This window comes from Magallana gigas, chromosome 2 (genome assembly GCF_963853765.1).
Source record: "Magallana gigas chromosome 2, xbMagGiga1.1, whole genome shotgun sequence".
Taxonomy (NCBI): domain Eukaryota; kingdom Metazoa; phylum Mollusca; class Bivalvia; order Ostreida; family Ostreidae; genus Magallana; species Magallana gigas.
Window position 1 is genome coordinate 26,438,948 of NC_088854.1, and position 27,773 is coordinate 26,466,720.

Genomic DNA, 27,773 nt, shown 5'->3' on the forward strand with positions numbered 1-27,773 from the left:
TCTGTTGAGCAAGGTGTCGTAATGCAGATCACAATTAGCGGTGCAAAACGCCGACCTTAATATTAGTTAATATTGCAGTCCCTGTGGCAACAACTGATGACATTCATAGAATAGCTGAGACTGTGAGAGAGAGAGAGAGAGAGAGAGAGAGAGAGAGAGAGAGAGAGAGAGAAAGAGAGAGAGAGAGAAAGAGAGAGAGAGCGCTAAAAAGTAAATTTATTTCAAGAGGACATACCGTAGAGGATCTTCAAACCTATGCAATATTTCAATAAAATGTGCGATGGAAATATCCAGATCAGAAAAGAGATATACAAATTAGAGTTATAACACGACACGATCTCGTTGCGAGCAACGAGGAGGTCTTCCGTGCAATATTTTGAAGAGAATATGACATTTTCGTCAACGAAACTTCATGTTAAAATGGAAGCAGAGTCAAAATGCCCTTATATTTATATAAAGTGCTTTTCAAAATGTATCTCGTTTTTGAGAAGGAAAGGATCAAGCTTTTTGGGATACTAGTCCTTTAAAATACTTAATTACGTAACAATTAAGAAAACTTTCATGGGGAAAAAAGAATGCAAGATTTTTCCTTCTATAGCATATAACAAAATATGTTTCTTTTTAAAGACCTACGATTAAAAAACTTTGGAACCCTTTTATTCCCTAATTTTAGGGACAAGCCCCTTTTCTTAATATTAAATGAAAGGTCTTCTGATTTTCAACAGCTTCTTATTTCTATATATATTTTTTCATTTGTTTATACATGTATGTTAATTATTAACAAAGTTGACTTCTCATGATATTAAACATGTTTGTTCAACAAGTGTTTAGAAATCTGTTTCCGTTGTTGTGCTATATTGTTTTGAGGGGACGAACCCTTATATCCTTATCGGGGCCACATAAGAAAATCAGTTAAACGCTACGGAAAAGACTTCAAAGCCCTTTTGGCCCCTAAGTTGAGAGGCCAGCCCCTTTTTCTTGATATTCAATGAAAGTGTTTTTTTTCTATATATTTAACATATCTTATTCAACAGGTGTTTAGAAATTCGTTACCGTTCTTGAGCTATCTGGGAAAGAATGTTTATGGGGCCACCCCCTTATCTCATTATCTGGGTCACATAAGGAATTTTGATAGTTAAATATTTTAGGAACACTATTCTAAGCATTTTTTTACTCTATAATACAGCAAAACTCGTTTAGAGCGAATTTCAGGGGACCACAGAAGAAATTTCGTTATAGCCGTAATTCGTTATACGTTTATAGCGAATTCGCAATTTTTTTATAGCGAATTCGCTATAAAACTGCACTTAAGCTGACAATTCTTCAAACTATTGTACGTTAACAGCGACCATCGTCAGTAAAAAGAAATAGTCAATACAATATTAAACTTTATTCATGTGATTGTTCAATTCAACGATATTGTGCGTAATATCTAATCTGTTTTTTTTAAATGTTTTAACTAGCAAAAATAAAGAAATAAAACTTATCATTATTCGTCATTTAACTTCATACCACAAACAAGCAACCGGATACATGTCTGGCAAATTAAAAATAGAAAAAATTCAATAAAGATATATATTTATGGAATTTCTTTTTATTGTGGTAGACAATGAAAGTGTATACAATTTATTAACGTTTCTTTTATTGTGGCAATCAATAAAAATAAATTAGATTTACAAACATAGATACATGAACATGTGTTCACGGCATAAACCGGTTTTTATCTCGGGTATTATGCCACGTTAAAGTAATTATCGTCGAGTTTTGACTGCTTTGATTTACTGGCGTGTATGAACTTTTCAATTTCACATAGATAAGTAAAGAGACGTTCTGGGGCATTTTCACTTCTTTCAAGACATTGCCTCAACGAATGAATAGAGTTAATGCCATCGTCCGGATTTGGAAGATCTGTTGATTCTACGAGTTTGTCATCATTGTCGCTATCGGCGCTGTTTGGTTCGGAGTTAACACCAAGAATATCGTTGACGATGTCATCTTCGGATCTTGTCTCAACACTTATCACGTTCTCGTCCACACGAACAATATCTTCTAATGACCCGTTGAATCTCTGAGCATACAGCGCTAACGGAACATCATCATCGCATTAAACACTTTACTATTTACATCACTACACAAGACAAATTTACAATTCTTACGTACATTCTTTAATAAATTTTGTTGAAAAAATATATTCAATATAGGAATTTTCCCGTATCTTAAATGAATTTTTTAGTGAAAAAAAAAATTCGTTATAAGAATGATAAAAAACGTTCAAATTTCATCAGCTGGGATCTTAAAATTACTTCGTTATAACCGTAAATTCGTTATAGCCGTGTTCGTTATACGCGACAATTTTATAAAGGATTATATAAGGACTTTGCCGGGACTTTGCTGTACTTTTCAAAATTTTTTTTTTTTTTTTTTTTTAGATATAAGTGATCAAAGTTTGGGATTTCTGGCCCCATAAAACCCCAAATTACGTAACGCATGAAGTTTTATTTATAATCTATGGTAAGATAAATGTGAAATGTACATTTTTGCTTCTATAAGATATAACAAAAAAAATTCTCAGGAGAGTGCTATGAAAGGAAGACTTCAGAGCCCTTTTGGTCCCTGCATTGAGGGACCAGCCCCCCTTTTTTTTTTATATCTGGCCCCTAAAAACCCCAAATTACGTAACATGTGAGAAAATTTTTATAATCAATAGTTAAATAAATGTGAGATAAACATGTTTGCTTCTATAACATATTACAAAATATTTCTCAGTAAAGTGCTATAGATAGAAGACTTAAGATCCTTCTCAGCCCCTAATTCGAGGGGCCAGCCCTTTTTCTTTATATCAAACGAACGCTCTTGGAAATATAAACTTTATTTGCATTACATGTCTTAACAAAATATTTTTCAGAAAAGAGATAAAGAACACCACAAAAAATCGAGATTTTTTTAATTCTCAATTTTCAGGTCCATGCGAGCTTTACCGCCTTTTAAGCCAGACAATTATGAATGCCTAATATCACATCTGCCATCTCTTGTCTATAATCCCTGAAAGTTTGAACTTGATATCTTCTATGTTTAGTAGAAGTTACGAGGACAAGCTGACCCTTAAACGGCAATAACTCTAAAACGGAAATGCCGTCATCAAAATAAAAAAAACAGATGTTTTTAGTTCGAATGAACATGTATCGGATGTGAAAGTTTCGTGAAAATCGATAGAGCCATCTCCGAGAAATCGCCTGCACAAAAATGCGTAAGAAAAAACCCCCAAGAATAATAATAGGGAAAAAGAAACAAAGCAATAACAATAAGGTCTTCAGTTGGAAACGGAAGACCCTAATTATGATCAGATATTTGGTTCGAATGTCGGAAATTCCAAAATATGTAGCTGGAGACAAAAATGCTAAATTTTGGAGGTCACAATCAAAGCCAGGAATAAAATCTATCGAGTCAAAATTGATTTTCTTAAGAGATTTGAAATGTAAAGAAAGCAGCAAGTTAAAATAAAACCCTTTTGTTTAAAAACAAGACCATTCCTACCTATTATCAGCATTTCAAGGAAAAAAATGATTCATAAAAATGTGCTAAAATTCAATTGAATTTTAAGGCTAGTGTAATTCAAACAAAGACCGTTTCTAATACACTATACTGCGATGTTTTTGCCACGGTATATTGCCAAATTGCTTTTCATAATTCTCATATCAATCCTTTTTTTAAATTCTATCTAGTTTCTTTTCATTTGAAATGACTGGCATAAACCGAGAGTGTAATGGGGTGAGTTGTTAAGCAAGCAGTGTGTTAAAAAAAAACGCTTTATAAATCGTTTCCTAAGTTAATAATTCAACGCCGTGTTTAAACAAAATCATTTTCAATACAAATGCATCTATACCATCCTCTCACATCACAACAATCACAAAAAAGTTGGGAAAATAAACTAAAAATTATACATGATCAGGCCTTACTTTATATTATTCAACATCAAAGACATGCCTATTTCGACCATTTTATTTGGTAAAATCTATTTTTCAACATAAGTTTCTCTGAAGAATAGAAATTTGGTAAATATTTCACAATATTATCAAATGCAATATTAACACCTTTTATGGACTGGCTAAAAATATGCCCCTTAACTAACATGATAATTAAATTTATAGCTATGTATTTCTTTTCTTGAGAACCAAAAATAACAGATTTGGCATTAGCTGCAGGTCTGTATCTCCCGGTCATAAAACATTCGGATGGACGACCTGGGAGCTACAGTGCCTCCCATAGTAAAAATCTGCAATTTACGGCGCACAAAAAATTGCGCTAGATTTGGACTGATTAACCTTATTTCCACACAAATTCTGTAACAACAGGTAGTACCATTAAATTGTCCAGGCAATTTATTACTGATATTATCACCTTACCTGCCTCAGACTTTCCCTTAAACAAGCTAACCGACCTCAGAAAACGAAGTATATGAATTTACGTCGAGATCGAGAGTCACAATTAATTTTCACGTGCAAACAAACTGCTCTACTTCATTTAACGGCACTGGTGATGGTGTTTAAAAGAATATCAAAGGCAAGGGAAGTGACGATATCTGTAGTAATATGTCTGAGGAATTTTTTGGAATGAAATATTGGTACAGAATGTGTTTGGAAATAAGAATAATCAGTCCAAAAATAGCGCAATTTTTTGTGCGCCGTAAATTGCAGATTTTTACTATGGGAGGCACTGTAGCTCCCAGGTCGTCCATCCCAAATTTTTTGTTTTCACAAATGGGTTTATGAATTGCCATCAAGTGGTAATGAATGTTCCGGGCTCCTTTTTACACATGCAAGGTATTTTGATAGATTTAGGTTGATATGGCTTGATCATTACTTCACGCGATAATTTAATATTTGGCCAAGCTCAAATAATTGCATGTTTTAAACCCTCCTTTGTAGTAACATCTTAACTGCATAACCATTCGTGACTCTCTCATAACTAATGAATTCACCTTGAGTATCAAATAAATAATGAGCAATATGAAATCCTTTCTCATAAAGATCTCTTCAGAAAACATATTTATTTTGAATCTTTACTTTGTTATGAATCCATAGTGACTGAAGCATGATATTGATATCATCAGTCTCTATATTTTCAGAAAATCACATAAAAATATAAAGATTTTTCCCAAAAGTTATAACGAGTGGCATTTGCCATAAGTCTACAGCATTCCGGTCCAAAATAACATAGTTTATTGGTACATATATGACATCCAGGAATTCTAAAAAAAATACCTATCCAGCTTACTTAAATAAAATGTCCTAATCCATGTTATTTTAAGAGACTTAATAAATATTTCGACATTTGTCATTCTGCATCCTCCTTTTCATAGTTTAATGCAATGCTTTTCGAGATATTTTATCTATTTTATTTCCCCAAATTAAATTATACAGCGTTATTTATATTGCTGTATTGAACGCGATGTTTTTAATGGTGTTGGTTTTACATCATATCCCTAGCTACTGTGGCTGTCGAGCAATTTACATTTTTGAGAACATGTCTGATGAGGAAATTCCGTTTGTTAGTTTATGTTAATTGCTTGAAATCGCAGCATTGACAGTTTGTCATTTTTCATTCCCAAATTTTATTTGAAAGAGACCCTAGCAACTCTGCTTTCTTTTGTTTAAGGGGTGTGAAACCGAAAGGGTATTCAATCTTGACTTTCTTATTTAAACTTTATACAATTTACGCTTTTTACTCCTTATGTGTCAATCCTTACAGATGACCAATTCTTTGTAATTTTGAGCATTGGGCATAATGAGGCTTTGTGTTCTGTTGCTGTGCTTTGTGACCTTGATAAACTCAGCCTATTATTTCAGTTTACTAAGGTGTTGCATTATCTGAAAAAAAAAACCCCAAAAAACAAACAAAAAACCAAAACTTTATGACCACCTCCAAGGACTACTTCCAACCTTTGTTAACAACTTTTTTGCCTTATCATAAATTTCATTGCATTTTTTCCGAAAATAAAGCGCTTGAGGACGATACGTCTTGATGTCACGAATGATGAAATGAAAAAGTTTTTTTTCTGTTTCTTTTCCATTTATTTAATTGTTTGCATTTTAACAAGATTGGAAGCCATTTTATTGGCTAACAGGGATTTTTTTCTGACAAGAAGGCGTTCGAAGAACACACCTTTGCCCTCCATAATCTTGACTATTTCAGCTGATGCCTTCAATGCTAAAGAAAGCAAACAACCTACAACCTGCATAACAACGTAAACCGAAAGGGTATTAAAGCTTGACTTCCTTATCAAAACTTTTTTACAATTTTCGCTATTTAGTCCATATGTGCCAACTTCATCTTTTCGTAAGTTCTATGGTCGATACAACGATTTTTCAGCAAATACAATCTTTCACTGGGTCGCATGCTGACTGACGTTTTTTCATACTAATTGTTAGACCATAATATATCATCTAATTGTCTACGGACTTTTCTGTTTTTCCCCCGATTACGACACCTAGCTTTTTCAAACGGGATAAAAGTACATCAAAATACATTAAAGGGCCATGGTCACGATTTTGGTCAAAAAATATTTTTCCGATTTTAATGTTCACAATGGTTTAGTAAGGAATTTTTAATAGGCAATCAAAATTTGAGTATCATTTGTTGAGTTTTTAGTGAGTTACAGAGTTTACAATTCCTTGCTATGTAAACAAAGTTTTTGTTTACATTTTGAATGTTGAAGTAAAAATTCTATTTTCAGACCTAATGTAAATGTGTTAATCGTTAGAAACAGTTTATTTATGCTTTGAAAGAATATAGAAATAGACATATCAGCTTGAACAATTTTTGTTACTAGTATATTGAACATATGTAAACAAAAATAGGACACGAGCCTTGTTATATGACAGAGTTTTGAGCCTTATATCTTGCTCATAACTCTACGACTGACTGTCTAATTTCACTTAATCAACAGATATACATTCCTAAAGCATTGTAAATAATAAAAAAGTAAAATAGAATTTTACCCAAATCGTGACCATGCCCCTTAAATCAATCGTTTAAAAATTTTCAAATACTTTACCTATCGTAGTAAACATCCTAAGCAATTTGCACTACGCTCATAGGTAACAATTTCGTAAAAGAAATAAAAATTATAAATTTAATTTTCAAAACTTTTATTTGATAAGTATTTCACTATATTGAAGTGTTGCATACCCATTCAGTCAATCAACACAATCTTAACATAATCTATAACTTCTGGTTGTTTTTTTTTTATATGGGAAAGAAATTACCCAAATTATGACGCTATGATAAAATTTTTACCATTCATCGAATTGTTAAAGTACTACTAGTAGATAACAGGATATTGAAACATAAGTTTAACCCCTTTTCTTCCCCCAGCCCGTTTGCAAGACCGTTTTAGATTGTCATTTAATGTTACCCCCCCCCTTCTACCACAAATATAGATTACTGATTATGATTACCTCACAAGTAAAATATATTAAGTATTTTCTAATAATAATAAGATTACTTTTAAAATAATAACAATAAATCAAAACTTAAACATACACCTGCTACATGCAAAATATATCACAACCATTAAAATGTATCGGTATCATTATTCCTATAGCAAGACACAAGTTAATGTTCCAACCCTGTTGTCGTCATTGTTGCCGCCAAAACGACCTATGGGTCTATCGACATTGTGAGGTGCTGCGAAAGTTGCTTTGAATCCAGGGGTACAATGGAATTATTTCATGATAAATGTTGATAATGTTTTATCAATGTTGCTACCTTTGTACTTAGAAGAAAACCAAGCTTGTTCGCAATCATCACAGGTTGTTGTTTTCTAATTGCTACAACCTTTGACCGAGTTGATCTAAAAGACACAAAACAATAGATTACTTCATTTCACAGTAAATCTGAAATGTTATAAATCGATTAAAATACATGACTACAGTAGCTCCATTCTTCCCATGTAAACTTAACTACATGTATGATTACCTGCAATAAAGTGTAGATTACAATCTTCTAAAACTTTCCTAAATGATGATACAACTATTCCAAGTGGATACATTCTATACCACGCTGAGAAAATATATAGGCATTTCTCTTGAGCACTGATTGGTATGTCAATTACTCTTCTGAATGTAAATCTCATTTGTCTCGGGTTTGGATTTTCGTTGGTTGTTTCATTATTGCATATTTCGTAACTATCCGTCTCTCTCTCTCCAAAAGTTGACGGGAACTCTATATCCAAGTTGTGCGCAATTTCGCTCCATTTTAACGCCACGCAGTTATATCGAGAAACCATGTTGATAGTTTTTAGTATCTTTGTATCTTAAATAATTACATTAAAAATAAATATATTAAATATGTATATTAATAATAAATATAATAAACTGAAAAAAATACAATGAGTGGATATCTAGAACTAATAATAAGTGATTTACTTAACATTGCTTCATTTATAAATTATAATTAATTTTTATCAAATCGTTTAATTTTAGGCTATAGCAAGTCGGCTGTTTGATTTTGTATTAGCAGTTATAAGCTGAATTTAACAGATACATTTAGGAATCAAATTCTTTACCATTCGAATTTTAAATACATTGTTGCAGATTATGCTTAATTTATCTCGATACAACATCAACATTTTGTTTGACCATTAAGGATATTTTCGTTAAGGATTTTAATAATTAAAAGTGCAAACCAAATTTAATATGTGGCAGCCGTTATGACAACCATGGCAACCTTTACGTAATTTTGATAAAAATATTCATTAAAGATAATTTTTTCTTTCACTCACTGGCAGGATATGACACCAGAAACATTGCGCTTGTATAATCCAATCAGATTGAAATAAAAATATTTCCGCTTAAAAAAAAAAACAAAAAACACTGTTGATGACAAATCTTGAACAGATTACTTAATTGGAGAGATAATATCTTGTTGTTGAAACCTTACTGTGCCAATTTTAAAAACGTGGGTTTCAGGTCAAAGAGACGATCATTAATAAAATGTACATTTTTATCTATACCGAAAAAAATATATTAAATAAAGAATGTTCGCCCAAACCATATATATTAAACAAACCATAACGAAAAAAGTCTGAAAAGCAAAGCATGGTCAGAATGACAGACCAAGCTGTATATACTTTTAAAAAAGTTCTGTTTATTAGGCTACCACGTAAAATGACGAAGCCCTATAAAAATTACATTGTCCGTCTGTCACATTCTGTGGGAGAAAATTTTAAGAGAGTTTTCGCCATATGAAAATGAATTTTGTAAGAAAAGGGTTTACTATTTTTCTATTTGTAGAAGATCCATATGAATGTTAGCGTCTTATCTACAAATATTTGTCTGTTTGTCTCTACTAATGTTTAAATGGATATGGTTAAAATTGATATCATAATCAAATTATTAAGCCTTTGATTAATAACAGCTTTTTGTTGTTATATGTGAAGTTTAATTCTCAGTACGGTTTGCATTTGTGAAGTTCATATATTTACCGATATGCCACAAGATATGTTTTTATATTTTAAACTTTTCAAAATCCAAGTAATTTCTTATATGTCAGAGCTTTACAAGATTTCAGCATGTTAAGAAATGTTTTTGTTGTGTTCCTAGCACATGCATTGCGTTATTCTTTTCGGAAAATTGAATTGAATTGAAATTGCCCTCCCATTTATGTTAACTATATTCTTTCCTTAAAAATCATTACATCCAGTAAGGATAAACATACTTTTGTGCCATAAATGTAAACATAATATATAAAGAGAAGATATCAAAGGAAAGAAAGTAGAAAAATATAGGTGAATATTTGTCTGGCATAAGACTAAATTTATCTCCTAAGATCGAAGAAGTTTTATGGCATTTTAAGAAGTTTTACGCAAAAACATTGATTTTTTTCCGAATGCCCTTGTACATTTGTCAGTCTTCTAATATTGCCCCGACTTAACCATCTATATCTTTGTCAGTTTTCTAGGTAAAATAAAGATTAGGTCTAATATTAGCAAGCGTTAATTTTTTTTATAGGTTTGATAGGAGAATATCAATATACCGTCCTACGATAAACTATGTTGTTGACAAAGTCTCATCAGGTCATAAAAATGACCTTATTAAAATCAATAAATTCTAATATACATTGAATATAAAAATACTTCGGGTAACTTACCTAATTTGTCAAAAGGATTTTCAACCTAAAATGCAATAAAATGTTTAAAATGTGCTATTACAAAAATCGAACAGTTTTGAACACTAGAGAATTTTGATATTACCCAAGGAAGAACTGCCTCTTTTAATCCAAAGGTTGTTGGTACACTATAAGGAAAACAAATCACTCTTGAAACATTATATGTATGACTATTATATATGTATGCCACCTCCATGTAATTACATGGTATAATGTACTTACTTGGATTGAATTTTGATGGTTTCAAATGTAAACCCTGCTGCATCTAACTTAAGAACAGAGTTTAGGACCATCCACTCCTTTTCCCCCTCCCTAACAACAATGAGTTTTTCAGTGTTTTTATGACCTGTTTAAGAGATAACCATTCGTTTTCATGATCTAATTTATTGGGTATTTGGTAAATATATTTAAATATGTTTTAATTCATCTTTCTCAGCATGAGTTACGCGATACATTACCGTATTTACTTGCTTGAAGACCTTTGTAAACGATAGGTAAACTAATTTCCACTGGATCATTTATATCCTCCTTAACCAAAACATGGACAAATGGGCATATCTGTTTTTTGGGTAAATCCATCTGACGATAAACACGCAAATATGAATAGAAAACATGTAAGTTTTACCATTTGAAGGAATTAGTTCATATTATTACCCAAAAAGCAATATTTTTGTAAATAAACATAGGCAATTGAAGCCTCTTCAAAAAATTAGGTTTAAATGTTCAAATTATACATGTAAAATGTATATAATATTAGATGTATTTATAAGAAAAATTATGCTAAATGCATTTTTAATTGTTACTAAAGCTCATTTTAATTTTTAATTGCTGCTCTATTAGAGACACATGGAAAGACATAATATTACCATAACATATATGTCGCAGTTATTTTGGACACTTCCAGGAGGGAAAGAGAGGCGTATTCTTTTATCAGCATGGAGAAATATTGAATTTCCTTCTTTCCTAATTTGATGATATTCGATGTCTGGAAAACAGCATATCGTGTCCCTATTTACTTGTATCTGTCCTAGTTTGCCAATTACGAAGCAATATGTCGGAAGTTTTGGAAGAGTGCAGCAAAACTTGTCTTCTCTCTGGAAAGGTAGTTACGCATAAAAGAAGTTTTTTCCTGGGCAGAAAACTTGATCCTACAATTTGTGTATCTCAAATAAATAATATATACGTGATAACATTTAAAATGAAATTTTAAAGATATGTGCGACTAGGGTTTTGAAAAGTTCTTGATCGTTTGTACCCATTCCCCTATCTTGTATACCTTCTCTTGTAATTTCAGATGTTTTGTGTCTAAGGTAAAATTTCTATGTAATTTACCGATACTTTTAAAGAAATAAAGAGAGTGATATTAGGGTTTCCAGGAAGACATACATTTCATTAAACATTGAAATATTTTGATATATAGTAGTTATGATACTTTGTTTAAATAATATTTTTACATTAAAAACATTTTAGTACAATGTAATTTTTAAATTAATATTCTTAATAGACGCCAATGTATTCAAAAATGCGTAAAGATGCTTTCGAAATGTTGTTAATTTCACACAGTCATGTAGTCTGCATCTCCCTACACGGTTTTAAAATGCATCATGGGCGTTGCACTGTATGAGTTTTACATATATTACAATTTTTTCCAGTACGTGAAATACATATTAAAACATCAAACAATATGTTTGAAATAAATTAATGAAACATTCTAAACTACTGTGGTTTCGCCAATATTCGTTGAATACCAATTTTAGTGGATTTCGTTGTTAAGTTCATCCACCAAACTAAATGTTCAATGACGTGTAATTTCTACTAACATTTTGTATTGATTGGATCATTGGCCACGAATTCACATATCTTTGAAACCGTGATTTTCATTGAATCCATTCAATTGTTACCCGCGAATATTTATGAAGCCACTGTATTTACCGGTCGAATTGCATATCTAAACCAAGACTGCCTATCATCAAAACTGCAAACTAAATAATCCTCATCGGACACGAGCTCATCGTCCACTTCAATGATGGTGATTCTCTATATTTGAAAAGAATTATTGTAAAAAAAACTGGTTTTGCACACCGTTATAAACTTCAAGATGCAATTGATTTGTATGAAAATAAAAAAACCCCATACCTTTGTGATGTCGTTTACCTTCATCTGGAAGTCATCGAAAGCAAAAATATCAAAATTTATACACAATATGTAAAGTTAAAGAAATGATACAAGAACAGGGATCAAATTCATATAAAATAACATTTGTAAAGCCTTAATATCTAAACTACGCACAAACTAAACTGTCAAAAAGTATCATCGCTTGTAGAGGCCACGTACCTGAAATGGCCGATCATTTGGAAGTTTAAATTCGTAGATTCTTGTTTTTGCAAATAGCAGTAGCCGTCTAATTTCCGATGACAACGAGAAATATCTGTGAGCTACATTGTTACATTGAATATCAGGTGCGTCACTCAGGTTTGCTTCAGGGAAATGTACAGTTAGACGGGGATGATCTTCATTGGGGTTAAAAAATCTGTATATTTAAAACATATCTTATTTCAAAAGATTGCATTGTTGAAGAAATATGATATCAAAAGATTTTAACATTTGACATATATTATTATTAGAAATCAAAATTTTGAACTTACAGTTAAGCTAAAGATAATTTCATCATTGTCATGTACAAGCAAATGTTTAAAAATGTATTGCTCTTTTCGTGTTTTCTTTTTAAAAAATTGAATACCTATATCTTAATCCATTTTCCTCACTGTAGTCTGCTGCAGTTTTCATTGCCATGTACATACTCCAACTCATAGCGTTTGTGAGGTAGACTAAACATGGTATTACCCTCATGAATCGATATTCATCTTTGCATTTTAATGTTACGTGCTGATTCAGGATTTCGAGCTTGATGGAAAATTATTTTCTTAATCGATCATCACATTTAATTTCATTTTTCAAATTTTTTTATTCCAATATTAAAGCACTCAATTTACTTAAAATTTGAAAAAAATATATTGTTTCTTGTTTTTAAATACTTTACTCCAAAAAATTAACATATGACATGCGATGTTACCTTGTGTAGTATATCTTCTGGGAACGATATGCCCTGTGACTCTATAAACAGAAGACAGTTAAGCATGACGATGACAAATCAGAATTGATCAAAACTATTTAAATACAGATAACGGATGATTCTTAAAAAATACTCACCAATTTTAGGTTCTGAGAATATGTGTTTAATGCGTTTCATTTGTTTCCAAAGGTGGTCATTCAATTCAAAATTAAAGACTTCGTCATCAAGGACCTCATTTCCGGTCTTCGATTTTAATTTTGATTGCATAGCATGTACATCCGCAAAGTGGCCAAACAGAATTGCAATAAAAAGGTTCACTCCAATGATTGAGATAGAAAAAAAGAACAAACCAGTTACTATTCTACTCTCTACTGAATCCAAGTTTGGGTTCAATCGAAATGATATCATTGCTAGAAGCATTCGAAGAAGAGAAATGATCGAAGAATACAAGTCTTTAAAGTTTTCTGAATATCTGCCTAATGAAAGAAAAAGGTAAGACCCAAACGAAACAAGAGCAAATATTATTAGAATCATTGACATAAAAATGTCATATCTTGCTTTTGCAAGCGACTTTTGAAGAATAAAGAAATGGTAGTTTATTGTTAAAGGTTGGAGGAGTCTGAGAATTCCAAAAAAGAAGACCAGTCCTAACGCAGTCCTGTAAACCATATCGTACAACTCCACGTGCTCAAGAGAAACATAGGAACCTGGAAAGAAAAATACACTATAAAACCATGATTATATGTGAAGCAGTTACATCTATAAATTCGTTATAAATGCAGTTATAAAAAATTGAAGTACCCCGACTCTCAATGATGTCGTTGATTGCTTTAATTGTTGTGTCAATCCGCAGGATATAAAATATAACAGCTATCAAGCTCAGAAAAAGATCCAATGCAATTATCCACGAAGAAAAAGTTCGAAAGCATGCGCTTCGCTTTTTGAATATGTATACAGCGAAGAAAACAATGCGCATAATAATGATAAACACAAAGATAAGTTGACAACCTAAGATAATATAATCCATGCTTGTAACATAAGGATAGAGGTTTAAGGATTTAACTCTTGTTGTCATATAGATGGATCCGTATTCTGAAATTTCAAACACTATCTTTAAATGACTAAATAACCTCGTGTTTGCGTTGAAAGTATTAGTTTCAAAGAACACTGCTCTGGTTTTCCCGTCTATCCAGGAAAGGTTCTTTAGATTTTCGATGTATTGCTCGACTAACGACTGTTTTGGTCCTAAATCTATTGTATATCCTCCACCACCGTACATTGCGAATTCCCCTATATACGTCAAAGTGTTTGTTACTTCTGCACTCTGGTATATAAAACTATTGTCTATTGGGTCATATTCGTCATAGCAAGTTGTATTTTCCGTTTGAAACGGTAGCCAGCCTATAGAGAAATAATCACAGAAAAGATATAACTGCACTTTTTAGAATTTTTTGTGTTTTATCTTATAGATAAAACAAAATCCTCTTACCTTTGCAATAGTTAGTTTTGTCTTCTGTTTCGATTGAATAATCACTAGTACATTTTGATACCGAACTTTTCATTTCTTCTAACGGAGAACAGTTATCTTTAAAAAAAAAAAGAAAAAATGTAAAACTAGCATTCAGAAAAAAAGATACAATTAAAATCTATCTGATAAATACGAATTTAAAAAATGTTTACTTACGAGACCTGACTTGTCGTAATGTTGACTTTGAAATCCGGTAACTATATTCGTCATTATTAAATCTTTGTTCGTATGCTGTCCGTAATGCAAGATTACTGTACCATTTTGGCCAAATCTGAGTTAGCATGTAACGCTGCATCCAAAGGTAGATATCGTCTGTAGTATTTGCCTAAAATATGTAAAAAAAAAAAATTAATAAAACATTGTTCTGTCTCTTTTAAAAATTCAAAATCACTTGTAATGCATTTGGTTTAAATAAGATTTAATTTATTGTTTAAATGGCAATCACCATCATGAGTATAATGTTAATATTCTGAAGAAAGTTCAAAATTAATGTATGTTGTTAACTATTAGTATTGTTTCTTAAGGGTCTTTATAGTTTGTACACAACTGCCGATATTACATTTGGTTACCCCCCCCCCCCCCCCAAAAAAAAAGAAAATCCTACATAAAATCGGCAATTAACTGTATACTAAATGAATTAGAAATGCAACTTCAAGTGAAGACTAAACCAAATCTCACCAGAAATGAATCTTTGATCGAACTCTTTAAGTAGGAATTTTGTCTGAAGGCTTCAGTCACTGTATTATGCGCACAAATAATAGCTAAGAGAAATATGTAAAGAAAAGTCAGCACCCATGATTTGCTAATTTTTTTTAGTTTGCTGTCCAGCTGTACTTCTTTTCTCTGTTTGTTGATTTTTTCTTGATCAACAGCTGTATTTGGGCATGGATAATAAGCAATTTCTCTTCGCTTTATATAGTCAGAGACGTAAGCTACAAAATATAAAACAACAACGAATTAGTTGTGTAGATTTCCAACCCCTGTACTGGTATTTACAAAATAAACACGAGAATAGTGCTATGGCATAACTTCTCATCATGCACTTAAATAGAATAGAATAGAAAAGAATAGAATAGAATAGAATAGAATAGATAGATAGATAGATAGATAGATAGATAGATAGATAGATAGATAGATAGATAAATTAAAGATAGGTACTAGATAAGCAGACAACTTTTCACAGTGATTTCATATACATGTATACCCAACCTGTCTTTAAGTGATTTTCCTCTGCACATTCTGACAGCACATTCGTTGATTTTTTACAACATATTCCAAATAATGTAGCCACAAAAAGTACCTGATATTAAATTTTTAAAAAATCTCATGTAAACATTAAAAACACATAAAATGAAATAAAGTCGTGGTCGCGTTTGTATTAACTGTAAACTATGATGTTACAGGGGCGCAAAATATAAAAGACATTCAGTGGAAGTAAGTTTTTTTTTAAATTCATTTTTGGTCAATATATAAAGATAAAGATAGAAATCACTACATACTCTATCATGTTATTGACTAACAAAACAAATTGTACAATATGGAAACGTTACATCACAAGGATTGATTCATTTTAGTCCAAGTCATTATGACGTAGGAACAAAAGTTATGTGTAATGTAGAAAATAATGTGTTTTGTCAAATACATAGCAGATATATTACAGAGATTGAATCATTGTTAAAAAAATAAAGCAAACATAAAGTATTTGATATTAGTCTGTACCTTTAATGGATCCATCATGAATGCCCCTTCAGCTGTTCCGAAAACAAATGACAGTAACCAGTCATTTGTTTTTCCATAACCAAATTGAAGAGAATACAAAAAAGTGAAGAAGCCTCCCCCAACAATGGCTGCAACAATAAGAAAATAGGCAATGAATATTGTCCACCATGGTAGTTTGCCCCCAGTTCGCCGTATATCTTCAGACGAATCAGTTTTTAACTTTCTATTTCGGAATAACGAAATAATGATGATAGACGGGATTACTGTAATAATCGACGACATTAATCCGACATAGATTTGTTTCAGGTTTAGTTTAAATGGACCAAGCGTGACAGATCGTTGAACTGTTCCAGTCGTTATCTGCTTCTCTTCGGAAGGCTCAGAATTATACCACATTGCACTTGTAACCATTGATAAGAAAAGTAAAGCAACTAAACTCCACATCCGCTGGACTCTAGTAAATCGGCTGTAGTTGGGTCGCTTAGATATTGAGAACCAAAGATGGTCGTCAAAGAAGCCACGTAAACTTAGTTCCGTGAATACCACCTGTCCGTTTATGATTTGTGGTGTAGCTGGAACAAGTGTTCGATAAGTTTTTCCATCTTTGAATTTCAGAGATAACCACTCACCACACATAAACGCATATCTATAAATGCCAAAAAAAAATAGTATTACTCACAAACCAGATAGATTTTCTTCACATAATCATCAAATATACTGAATACAGTTATTGATTATGAATTCAACAAAAAAGTACGGAAAGTAGTATGATAGAGTATTGGATTGAAACAAACCTTTCATTAGTTGTTAAATCGGTAACGACTATTTTAGACAATTTCCAATCAGGGTTTTTCCCTGTGTTGTCATGCCACACTGTTAATGACACTAATTGCCCTAGATATTCCTCGGTCGTTAAAAGAAAATTACAACATGTGCCACTCTGAAAGTTCTGCAATTAAAGTATTTTTACTAGTTTGGTTTAAATGAAGTAAAGGTAAATTTGAGATATATTAAACGTAGGAGAGAGAGAGAGAGAGAGAGAGAGAGAGAGAGAGAGAGAGAGAGAGAGAGTACGTGTGTCCAAGTTTATAACTTTAAAGTTTACCTCTCGGGAATCTGTTTTAACCATTCTTGCATTTGTAGTTGCCTTTTTACCATTCAGTGTAAAAAAAACCGTAGAACTCAAAATTTTCGAAGATCTTATTGATGTAAAAATAGCTAAACAATATTGAACTTTATCGTCGGGTTCATTGTCCACTAACGGCAAATACTCCCACTACGAAATAAAATGTGTATATAGTTAGATATTTTTCGTAAAAAAAGATAATATTTTTAAACTACAAAAGGGTAAAGTAATTATTCTTCCCGCGGAAAGTCAAAGAGGAGTGAGTATTTCATAATGAAATCATGTGCACTTATTTACTAATGAATGTTTTCTAGATTGAAAAGAAAATCAAACATAAAACTAAGCACGTATATGAGGCAGATAATCTTTTTAAAGGTACATGTATATGGCGAAAAAAATTATTTCTTAGGATACTAATTCTTGATTTAATTCATTTTGCGAATTTATAACAAAAACCCCAAATAAATAAAAAAAAAAAACGATTTCATTTAACACATCGTTTTCGATACTCTTGCTTCAATATTAAAGTCTTGAAAATGTATACACCTGTAGATATGCAAAGTTTGACTTACTAGCAGACGATCCTTCTGGTCAGCTCTTCGTAAGGGAATGACAATGGCAATGAAAAATATTATCAAGAAAACCTCTGCTGCTAAAACTTGGGGTGTTTGTTGCAGTTTTTCAGAAAAGTTCAGGAAAATATCAACAAAGTTGATGGGAGTGGGTGGCGAAAAAAGAGCATCCGAACCAAACGTTCCAAAGAATGTACTTTTGAAAACGGCGACATTTCCTTCAGCTCTACTGATCTGATCGCATAAAAGATGTGACAAAAATACAATGGATCACAATCATGATTTATAGTCATAATCAAGTAATAACTATTACACATAGAAATGGCTGATTGTATTGATGATATTCCTCCGATTATATATTATTGCTGCCCAGGTCAATAAAAGGCAAAAATTATTTACAAAGCTAGTAAAGCAAAAAGTAAATCGTCACATATACGAGTATAACTAGGTAGATATCCCTGATATTTACCATCTTGTGTGCAGGCTTGCTCTTGAACGTTTTTTTATATACATGTATGTTTCTACTTCTAAAAAGTGATGACAGTGAAAAATACCTTTGAGCCAGCAGAAGTATCCCACTTTGTGCCTTTCAGGTTAACAACGCTTAGAATCTGTACTCGATAGAAATGGCCCATGTATTCAGCTTAAAGAAAGATCAACAGTACTACAAAATAACTCATTAGAAAAAAAAAAGATTATTTTGTTACTAAAGTGGTGTTTACTTTTTCTGAGATTTTGTAGGACCACTGACCGGAAATAATCCAGTACATTCAAATTACTTCTTTAAATAAAGAAATAAAACTGGCTGAGTTGATTTAGATATTCTTCTTCCAATGGGATTCTTTATTTTAACAATACATGTACTTCAATGTTCGTACCGTTAACACCTAAGTGCTTTTATCATTAAAATCGTTATCATTTAAAAGACACTCTCTGTATATATGAAAGAAAAAGAATTGTAACTTACATAGATCTCTTCGTCGTCGTCTTGCAACATCATCTATAAAATAAAGATAATTGCAGATTAATCAAAACAACCCGGTACGTTGTATCATAATCGTAAAGCAAGTCTTTCAAAGAAAAATATTGTCCTATATCTAAATGTACCTTTACCGTTTATACTCTAGTTAATCGCAGTTTTCCCGAAAAAGTATTCTTATAATTATTATATATAAATAGTATGGCTGAAAAATGTTGGTACTTCGTTTGCATATATGAAACTTTTGGCAGAAAGGCGCAATCTTCTGTACGTTTACACCTAATCGATATCAAAATTCAACATCGCTATGTATGTGTGACACATTTGATAACTTCAGACTTGCCAATTTAAATTAAGATAATATAAAACATTTTTGAAATAAATATAATGAAAAAAAAAATGAAATGAAATTGTGAACAAAGAAATACCGTAAACATTTGGTAATAAAAATACGTTTTTTATTAAAATGAGTAATAACAGTTACCTTGACAGCTTAACGTTAACACAAGGGGATCCAGATAACCCCCTGATGAGTACTTTGTGTTGTAAACTGTTATCTGGAGAATAGAATCGTTGAAAAATACCGGCTGGTCGACTGGTTCGATCTCCAGTATTTTCTTAATGCCTTTTGTTTTAATTGAAATTGCCCTGTTAAAGACACTTGGCTTTGTGTACCCAAATATGCCATAAATTGTGCATTCTAAAACAGATTTTAATTTGAATTCAACGGAATATGCCTCATTTGTTTCGTTCACATATGCAACCACCATGGATGACCCATCGTCTAGTATCTCAGGTTTTATCCAAGTGTGGCTGGAAGCAAATATCTAAAATTGTCCAAAATGTTGATATTAGATACACAACTTTTATAGCTACTCTTACGAGCTAAAATCATAATGTTTGAACTTTATTCACAATTTTAACCGTTCAAACCCACGGATTTCTCTAAAAATATGAATTCATTATTATTTTTGATACATGTAAGGTTCTGAAAAAGGCTGTATTTATTTAAATGTACTTACATGTATACTTGTAGATTTTTTTTTGTTTCCTAAAACGTGATATTTTGTGTACAGACATTATTGGCAAAATAGTCACTAAATTGTGTTCTCTGCTAACCTAACAAAGTGAGGTTAGTTACTACTGAGAAGTGCATGTGTATGGATATACAAGTATATAAATCATTCTAAAATGGATGTGAATTTGAACAGATATTAGTTATGATACATATAACAAACACCATCGGATTATCAACCATGACATATGATTACAGTGACTATAAAATTCCCTTTGTTCGTTTTGACTATATTTTTCCCCAAAAAAAGGTACAAAAATGTACTCATATATGAGCATCCAAAAAGCTGATTTCTATATTTACTTTGGTCATATCAACGGCCATATCCACTGGATCATCTAAATCCCTAAGTTTTAATTGCTTTCCTTTTTTGTCGGTAATGACGACCTTTACCGTGGAAGATGTTGTGGCATCAGTGTTATTCACGTATTTATAAGGGCTTTGAATGTATGTAAGGACCTGAAAAATAATCATGGATTGTATGATATTAAAATTTGCAATTATTATTATCATTAAAATTATCATGAATTTATTATCATCATTTAATGATTGTGATATGAACAACTATAGAACGTGGGTTTTATTATTGTCAATATTTTTTTCCGTTTGTTTTGTGTTTTTTTTTTTGTATCGGATAATAATTTCATACTATGTATAATAAATGAAGAGCTAAAATCATTCTATGCTCTAGAAAATACACACATTTACTGCTACAACCGCACTGCCTATCGTGTCTTGAAACGTCTCGAAGTATGGCAGCTTCATATACCCATACTTTGTAAAGAATTCGAAGGGCAAATTCTTCCCCTTGTCCTTTAACACAGTTAATGAAAGAATGTCTCTCTTATCAACTGTTTTCTGTATGCCTTGTCCATCGTCTGTTTCTAGCCAGAGATTTGTGATTCGTATCAAGTTGGCCTCTGCTTTCGTCAATATACTTTCAAACTGAAGTAATTTAAAAATAGGAGAGGCCCTTAATAATACACACTGACGCTTCAAAAAATGAAATTTATAATGACTTTATTCGGTGTAACTGATACCTGTATATGATTTATGGTGCAGTTGATGACTTGTCCTATAGCACAGCCTTTCATTTGAAGAATAGTTATAATATATGTCAACCCATCGGCATAAACTAAAAATTTAAAACAAATCAATGCCATTACACGAATTCCTTCTAACATTTGTTGATATGTAAAATGGTTAATATAATGTAAATCAAATTAATATCCATCCTGATAAAATTCAACATTACCCTCGACAAATGGAAATATGTCGTCTTTTCTTTTCATTTTTTTGTCGACTCCATCAGCCACTAGTTCCAAGACGTTATTGAAAGATACCTTTATCAAGATAGATGTAACTGAATTGAGTTGGTCTTTCTTTCTGACCGCACAGGAATAAGGATTGGTCATCGAATATACTCAATTTGATTAAATGATGCAATGTTTCAAAACTGGTGGGTTTTTTTTTACTTACATTCACTTACAGTGATCCTTATAAAGATTTTTCATTTATTTTTTCACCATTATAATTTCTAGTTCATTTCAAATTCAAACGAAACGCATGTATAAAATATCATTAATGCCATTATGATATATCTGTGTTCGGGCTATACCTTTCGAAATTTTGCGGCCAATTTTAAGCAAAAACATACATTTAATTTCCCTACACCTTCTATGATATTGTGAAAAAATGCATTAAAATAAATGAAAATAAATAAATTGATTAAATACTTTATATGAGCTTGCTTTCAGAGATAAAAAAAAATATGTTTTTAAAAGGAAACATGAATATTTTAAATCATAAACAATCTGCCTACAGCCTTAATGTCAATATGTATCATTGAACCTTTATTTGTCTATATTCATCCATTTGATCTTTTTTAAACATATATCTGAGGATGTAATATTTCAACCATTTAACAGCAGTCTGAGCTGAAACTTTCCGACAATCTGATATCCGTTGTTCTGCTGTCTATATACTTTTACTTGTTCCTTTATATCTAAAGTAGTCCATTTTTTTAGTTCACCTTCAAAAACACTGACCATATCTAACCAAATCTTGAAAAAAAACATCCTTCATTGATAATGACAATTGGGCTTATTCTGTGGTTTTATCAATATTTGTTGAATACCAATTTTCGTGGATTTCGTTATTTAGTTGATCCACGAAATTAAGTGTTCATTGAATTGCAATTTCTAATAACATTTTGTATTGATAAGACCACTGGCCACGAATTTACGTATCCTTGAAACTGTGATTTTCACTTTATCCACGAAAATTGATACCCTTGAATATTAATGAAACCACAGTTTTTCATTTTCTAACACTAATTATAATCTTTGTTGAAGGCCGCTTTAAACATAAAAGAATTGCTCAAACCGATAAAGGACATTAATAAATTTATAAATAGTTTCGTCTTAACCTTCGTTTGCTTTATACTACATTATTTTACTGTTTACCAAATGAATGCAATAACTGGGAGTTAAATATAAGGTAGACTATAATTATCTTTGAGTCAAGCATGTTTTACCTTGAAGCTAATTAAAAAAAATAATAAACATTTACTTACTGACGATGCTTGTAATTGAAACTCATGCTTCAGGTGGTCTTTTAACATGTCTAGGGCAACTTGGGAATACCTCATGGCTTCTGGCAGAGTAAAAATGGAATCAGACCAAACTCTTCTTTCCCAAACGTCTAACAGATTATCTACAAGAAATCCATTTTAATAGAAAAATAATAGTAGTTCACAACATTACAAACAATATCACTTTGTAAACAACGAATGAAAATGATCAATATAAGATCAGATACAAATTAGCTACATTAAAGGTATATATGCCGTTTTTAACGGCATTTTTGCAATGTTGAAAACTAGACCCAAATTTTGCCCAGGATGACTAGATACATGAAAAAAAAGTTTATAGAAAATTTTGCAATTTTTTGATAAATATTTACGAGGTACATTGTACTAGTGTCTTTTACTAATTAACAATTTTTAATTGTCAATGAGTCCATGACTGATGGCATGTCTCAATTTACTTTCCGGAGTTAGTGTTATGTAACATTACATATATTATTTACCTTCTGTCAGGGTTGCTAAAATCTATGTCTTTTATGTTTTGTCATCTATTGCTCTTGTAAGTAATTGATCTGTTAGGTAAATTGTGTAGGTGAAAAAGTTTAATGAACAAGGATTTTATTAGATTGCTCAAAGCTAGCTATCCTTTGTGTTCGGATTAAGTATAGTCCAAGTTTCTATCACCTCTAATGTGTTGTCAAATTGTTACATAATCAATTAGCCATCATCATGTGCGCTTCGTATGAACACATGTGCGCTGGTGACTTTTACACCCCTAAACAAAAGAATAATTTAAAGAAAGAATTTCATTGGTTAATTCTCACAAAATCGCATTTTCGGCAAACTGGGTACGCGTCCCCGTGTCGGTCACTTTTCCATATTGAATAAAACCGCACGGACGTAAAGCCTTATTAATCTTCATTTTTCATCTATATTCAGGACTTCTCCTTATCGTTTGATAAGAAGCGCCATTGGCCAAAAAGAAGGGAAGATCACTTAATTAGTCATGGACTCATTGACAATTAAAAATTGTTAATTAGTAAAAGACACTAGCCAGAATTTGAAAATGAATAACCTATGATTTACCTATGCATATTCATAAACAATTAACGTTTGAGGTGGATTTGCGCACGTGCGCGGGAATAATAATTTTGAAAAGCAGTTTGAAATTTTTTTTCAAAGTGCGTAATTTGTTCAAAGTGCGTTGCCACAAAGCAGCATGGGGAACGAGGTATTTCGACAGGTTTGTTAACATTTGTTTAAATTCATTTAAACAGTTAAGTGTGCTGTTAACAGAAAAAAATATCAGATATTGTCATCGGCATTTTATGAGGATGGTTGCGTATCGGTGTCGAAGACAATCGGTGAGAGCTCTTTTGAAGTTGGCCATTATTTTCATACATTGACAACATGTATTATCATAATAGAACGTCAAAATTATCCCGTCTGGGGCCCCTCGAAACAAAAAAATTGCAATTTATAGATTTGAAGTATTCGAGTGATAGCTATACAAATTTTATCATATTTAGACATTGAATATCGTACCATACATATAAGCCTTTTCTGCTTTATGAATAAATATCTTGTTAAACCAAGAAAACACACTGCTGTGTGATCCGCCTGTCTATAGCAGGAAACCGGCAAGCCCTTAGTAAAACACGAAGTTTCTAACACCTGTCCAACGCTCAAAGTGGTCTTCTATAAAGATTCTCATTCTACAACGTTTTCTGTTAAACTTTTTCTTTCTTTCTTTTCTCTTCGAACGCGTTATTCCACTGCAAACTGACCGACCACGTTTCTGCGTCGACATCTTGTGTTCGTTTTAAAATTAGCCTGTCACATCACGTGCTAATAAATATTTCAAAGTTGGGCGTTTATTGACCGGCCCGGTAAAAAAATAATGAATTGGAATTTATATCAAATATTTTTATGTGCGTTTGATTTAAACTGTATAATTTCTAGAAAGTTAATAACTCTTGTAGCTTAATGGGAAATTGAAAACATTTCTTTCATTTAAAATGTTAATTTAAAACGGCATATATACCTTTAAGAATATCATGTACTCAAATTCAGTTAAAGAAAATATCACAGAAAGCACACACATCTTTTGGATATACACTAGTTCATTAACGAAGTGTGTTTTACCTGGTCTGATCTATTGTATTATTTATGGGTGCATATCTAAACAAAATTATATTTCTGGAGTATTGTAAAAATTAGAAATAGAAATTTAAGATTTGAAATTCTTGAAATCAAATGGGACCATGTCCTTTAAATGTAACTTAGATGAGTGGACAAAAGGAATTTAGTCTGTTAAAACATTATATTTTTCAAGTTGTAATTGCGAATTTAATTTTGAAAATTTTATTGAATTTTTACTGTTACCACAAATATGTTATAAGGCCCAATAAAAGGCTATAATAATATATTATAAAATTTTAATATCAAAAAAGTTTCATTTGAACTAAAATTCTGATAAATCTTATACAATATTTTTTAATCATAGATGAAATATAATATTATAAATGGATGGATAGATTGATGGATGGATACATGTATACGGAAGGACGGACGAACAGACAGACGGACGGACGTACGAACAGACAGACAGACAGACAGATACTTCTGGTACAAGTTTCTCCGTAGAATCCAATGGTACAATCGCACGTAGATTCCCACATATCGTCATCTACTGTGACCACACACGCCCCGTCATGTTGACAGTAGTTGTGACATACCGAGTGAACGTTGCATGATGAACCAAAACAAATCTTGGACATCACCTGGCCAACTGAATTTCAAATCAGAAATTTACTTTCTTTAGTTACAAGTCATGTACATTTGTCTGGTAAAGAGAGGAAAATTTCAATAAAATTCATAAAGTCAAGAAGACGCCATTAAGATCTATAATTGTTGTTCAATTAAAATAATCGGTACTATATTTTATAAAATTCAACATAATGTTATTGGTGGTACAAATATTTTGATTTCATTAGTTATTTCTACATCTTTTGTAAAAGGTGGTATTTGTTTAAATGAAAAACTACAGCGTATTATCAACTACGGTTTTCTCTTTTCTAAAAACAAATTATTCTCATAACTTTTAAATACAAATATTACAGCACGACAAGTAACCACGTTGTTTTTTGTTTTTGTATTCATTTTTACAGGATCAGTTTTATAGAAATCACTTGCCTGACATGTTGTAATTTTAAACTGCCGTACAGTAAAAACTACAAACGGCTCAATATCACATCAATGTTATCACAAAATTTCGTAGAAAGTTACAGGAGTTCATTTTCTGATAAATTTTAACATTGCAGTTTTGTTTACTTTTATTTTCTAAATTTACAACTCACTCAAAATTATCCCATAGAACATTTAACTGTCAGCAAAATCAAACTACAGCTCATAATTCTTTTACAGCACTAAAGTATACACTTAAATACGTTTGAAATTCTTAGGCTCACATACACGCAAAAAATTTGCTTTTTTTGGATTTCATGTACATGTTTATAAGGAATAAGGAATCATTCTTTGAGTATTATGAGGTGATAATTTTGGTCGGGGCGTGATCAAATCCAATAAAGCCCGAAGGGGTTTATGATAGATTTGATCACGCCCCGACCGAAATTATCACCTCATAACATTCAAAGAATGATTCCTTATTACTTATATTTATATAATTTTTAGCCATCGTACGATTAAATTTTAAATATAAATAAGCATACCCCGCTGGGGCCTCAATTTGGCGTCATTTGTATTATTGGTTATATAGTACAAATCGATACGTAGTGTTATCACAGGCAAATACACTGGAAAATGTAAATATAAATGATTACTTACCGAACAAGGCCATCAAAACTGCATTAACACATACAAACTTGCATGAAAAAAGGTACTGTGATACCTGTACAAAAATTACATCAATGAAAGTTTTGTTACATTAAAAACAATTCACAATTTTGTTGATCTACATGTATATATTTTTTATCGCTTTTTATATCTTTAGTTCCAATTCCCACATCCATTCTAATTAACTACATCTCTATAACAATCTAGATTTACGTAGGCAAATTTAGAATTTTGTGATTTCAAACTTCTGATGTAACACAATTTCATTAAAGAAAATTTTTTTGAAATTGATGGGTAACAATTGTGAAAATGAAATAGTTGATACTAAATTGACAAGAGTATCTAACCACTTACTATATTTTGATTCCTTAAATCAAAGCTTAATCTTTAAAGAGTTATTAAAAAAAATAAACAGCATTTTTAACATATAACATACCTTCATCGTCATTGCTACTGTAAGAAGGCTCTGAAGTAGGACAATCGTTCACATTTTCATTTCAATGCAAATGGGGACATAAAATTTTACCTATTGATCTCTTGACGATAATAGAAATATGAATTGTTTATGCACTGCTTTGTATTTGTGTGATTCTTTCATAAAAAAAAAATATTAATGTCTTTTTGAGATTTTAAATAGATTATGACCAACCGGGAACACACAAAGCCAGTGGTCTATATTTTTTGTTTGCGTTAATAAAAATTCTAATTCTGAACTCTCCCCGCCTCAATCAACCTATTCTTCGTCATATTATTGACTGACTTTGAATTACCATGCAAGATGTAATATTCAGAGCTATTTTAAAACGAATGATTAATCATACCATTTTTCAAACCAATATGCTTCGAAGAGACTAGAAATTATGATTCTCTTCATAGGATGTCATCCTGAAACTATTGTCAGCGGTCCCTTTTTTCGATGAATTATTAAAATATCATTATAGTTTTGATAATTTTTTAATTACTGTAACAGTAAATAGAATTTATGTTTTGAATGCGATCATACAACGTAGATGGAATATTCCGGGGTTTTTTTTACGATTGTTTCTTCTGAAGGAGATCTAATTGAATACAGTTCATAAATGGCCAAAACCA

General features: G+C 31.5%; 2 protein-coding genes across 2 annotated transcripts; both read right to left on the reverse strand.

The window, feature by feature from the left end:
• Positions 1-7,477: 7,477 nt before the first annotated feature.
• Positions 7,478-17,432, reverse strand: LOC105318052 (uncharacterized). Its single transcript, XM_034446886.2, has 20 exons — positions 17,282-17,432; positions 16,488-17,133; positions 15,978-16,068; positions 15,447-15,700; positions 14,925-15,093; positions 14,730-14,825; positions 14,042-14,641; positions 13,378-13,947; positions 13,241-13,281; positions 12,908-13,071; positions 12,502-12,697; positions 12,304-12,327; positions 12,100-12,204; positions 11,034-11,261; positions 10,626-10,746; positions 10,390-10,513; positions 10,253-10,295; positions 10,150-10,174; positions 7,978-8,313; positions 7,478-7,852 (listed from the first exon to the last, which is right to left on the reverse strand). Exons 2-20 carry the CDS (start codon positions 17,121-17,123, stop codon positions 7,830-7,832), a joined length of 3,846 nt encoding a protein of 1,281 aa, XP_034302777.2. The 5' UTR covers positions 17,124-17,133; positions 17,282-17,432; the 3' UTR covers positions 7,478-7,829.
• On the reverse strand, positions 17,310-26,636 carry LOC136271413 (uncharacterized). Its single transcript, XM_066071421.1, has 13 exons — positions 26,558-26,636; positions 25,450-25,617; positions 22,815-22,954; positions 21,495-21,582; positions 21,280-21,374; positions 20,942-21,184; positions 20,543-20,698; positions 19,649-19,991; positions 19,153-19,185; positions 18,740-18,828; positions 18,186-18,419; positions 17,593-17,763; positions 17,310-17,342 (listed from the first exon to the last, which is right to left on the reverse strand). The coding sequence occupies exons 2-13, from the start codon at positions 25,604-25,606 to the stop codon at positions 17,310-17,312; spliced, it is 1,782 nt and encodes a 593-aa protein (XP_065927493.1). The 5' UTR covers positions 25,607-25,617; positions 26,558-26,636.
• Positions 26,637-27,773: the final 1,137 nt, after the last annotated feature.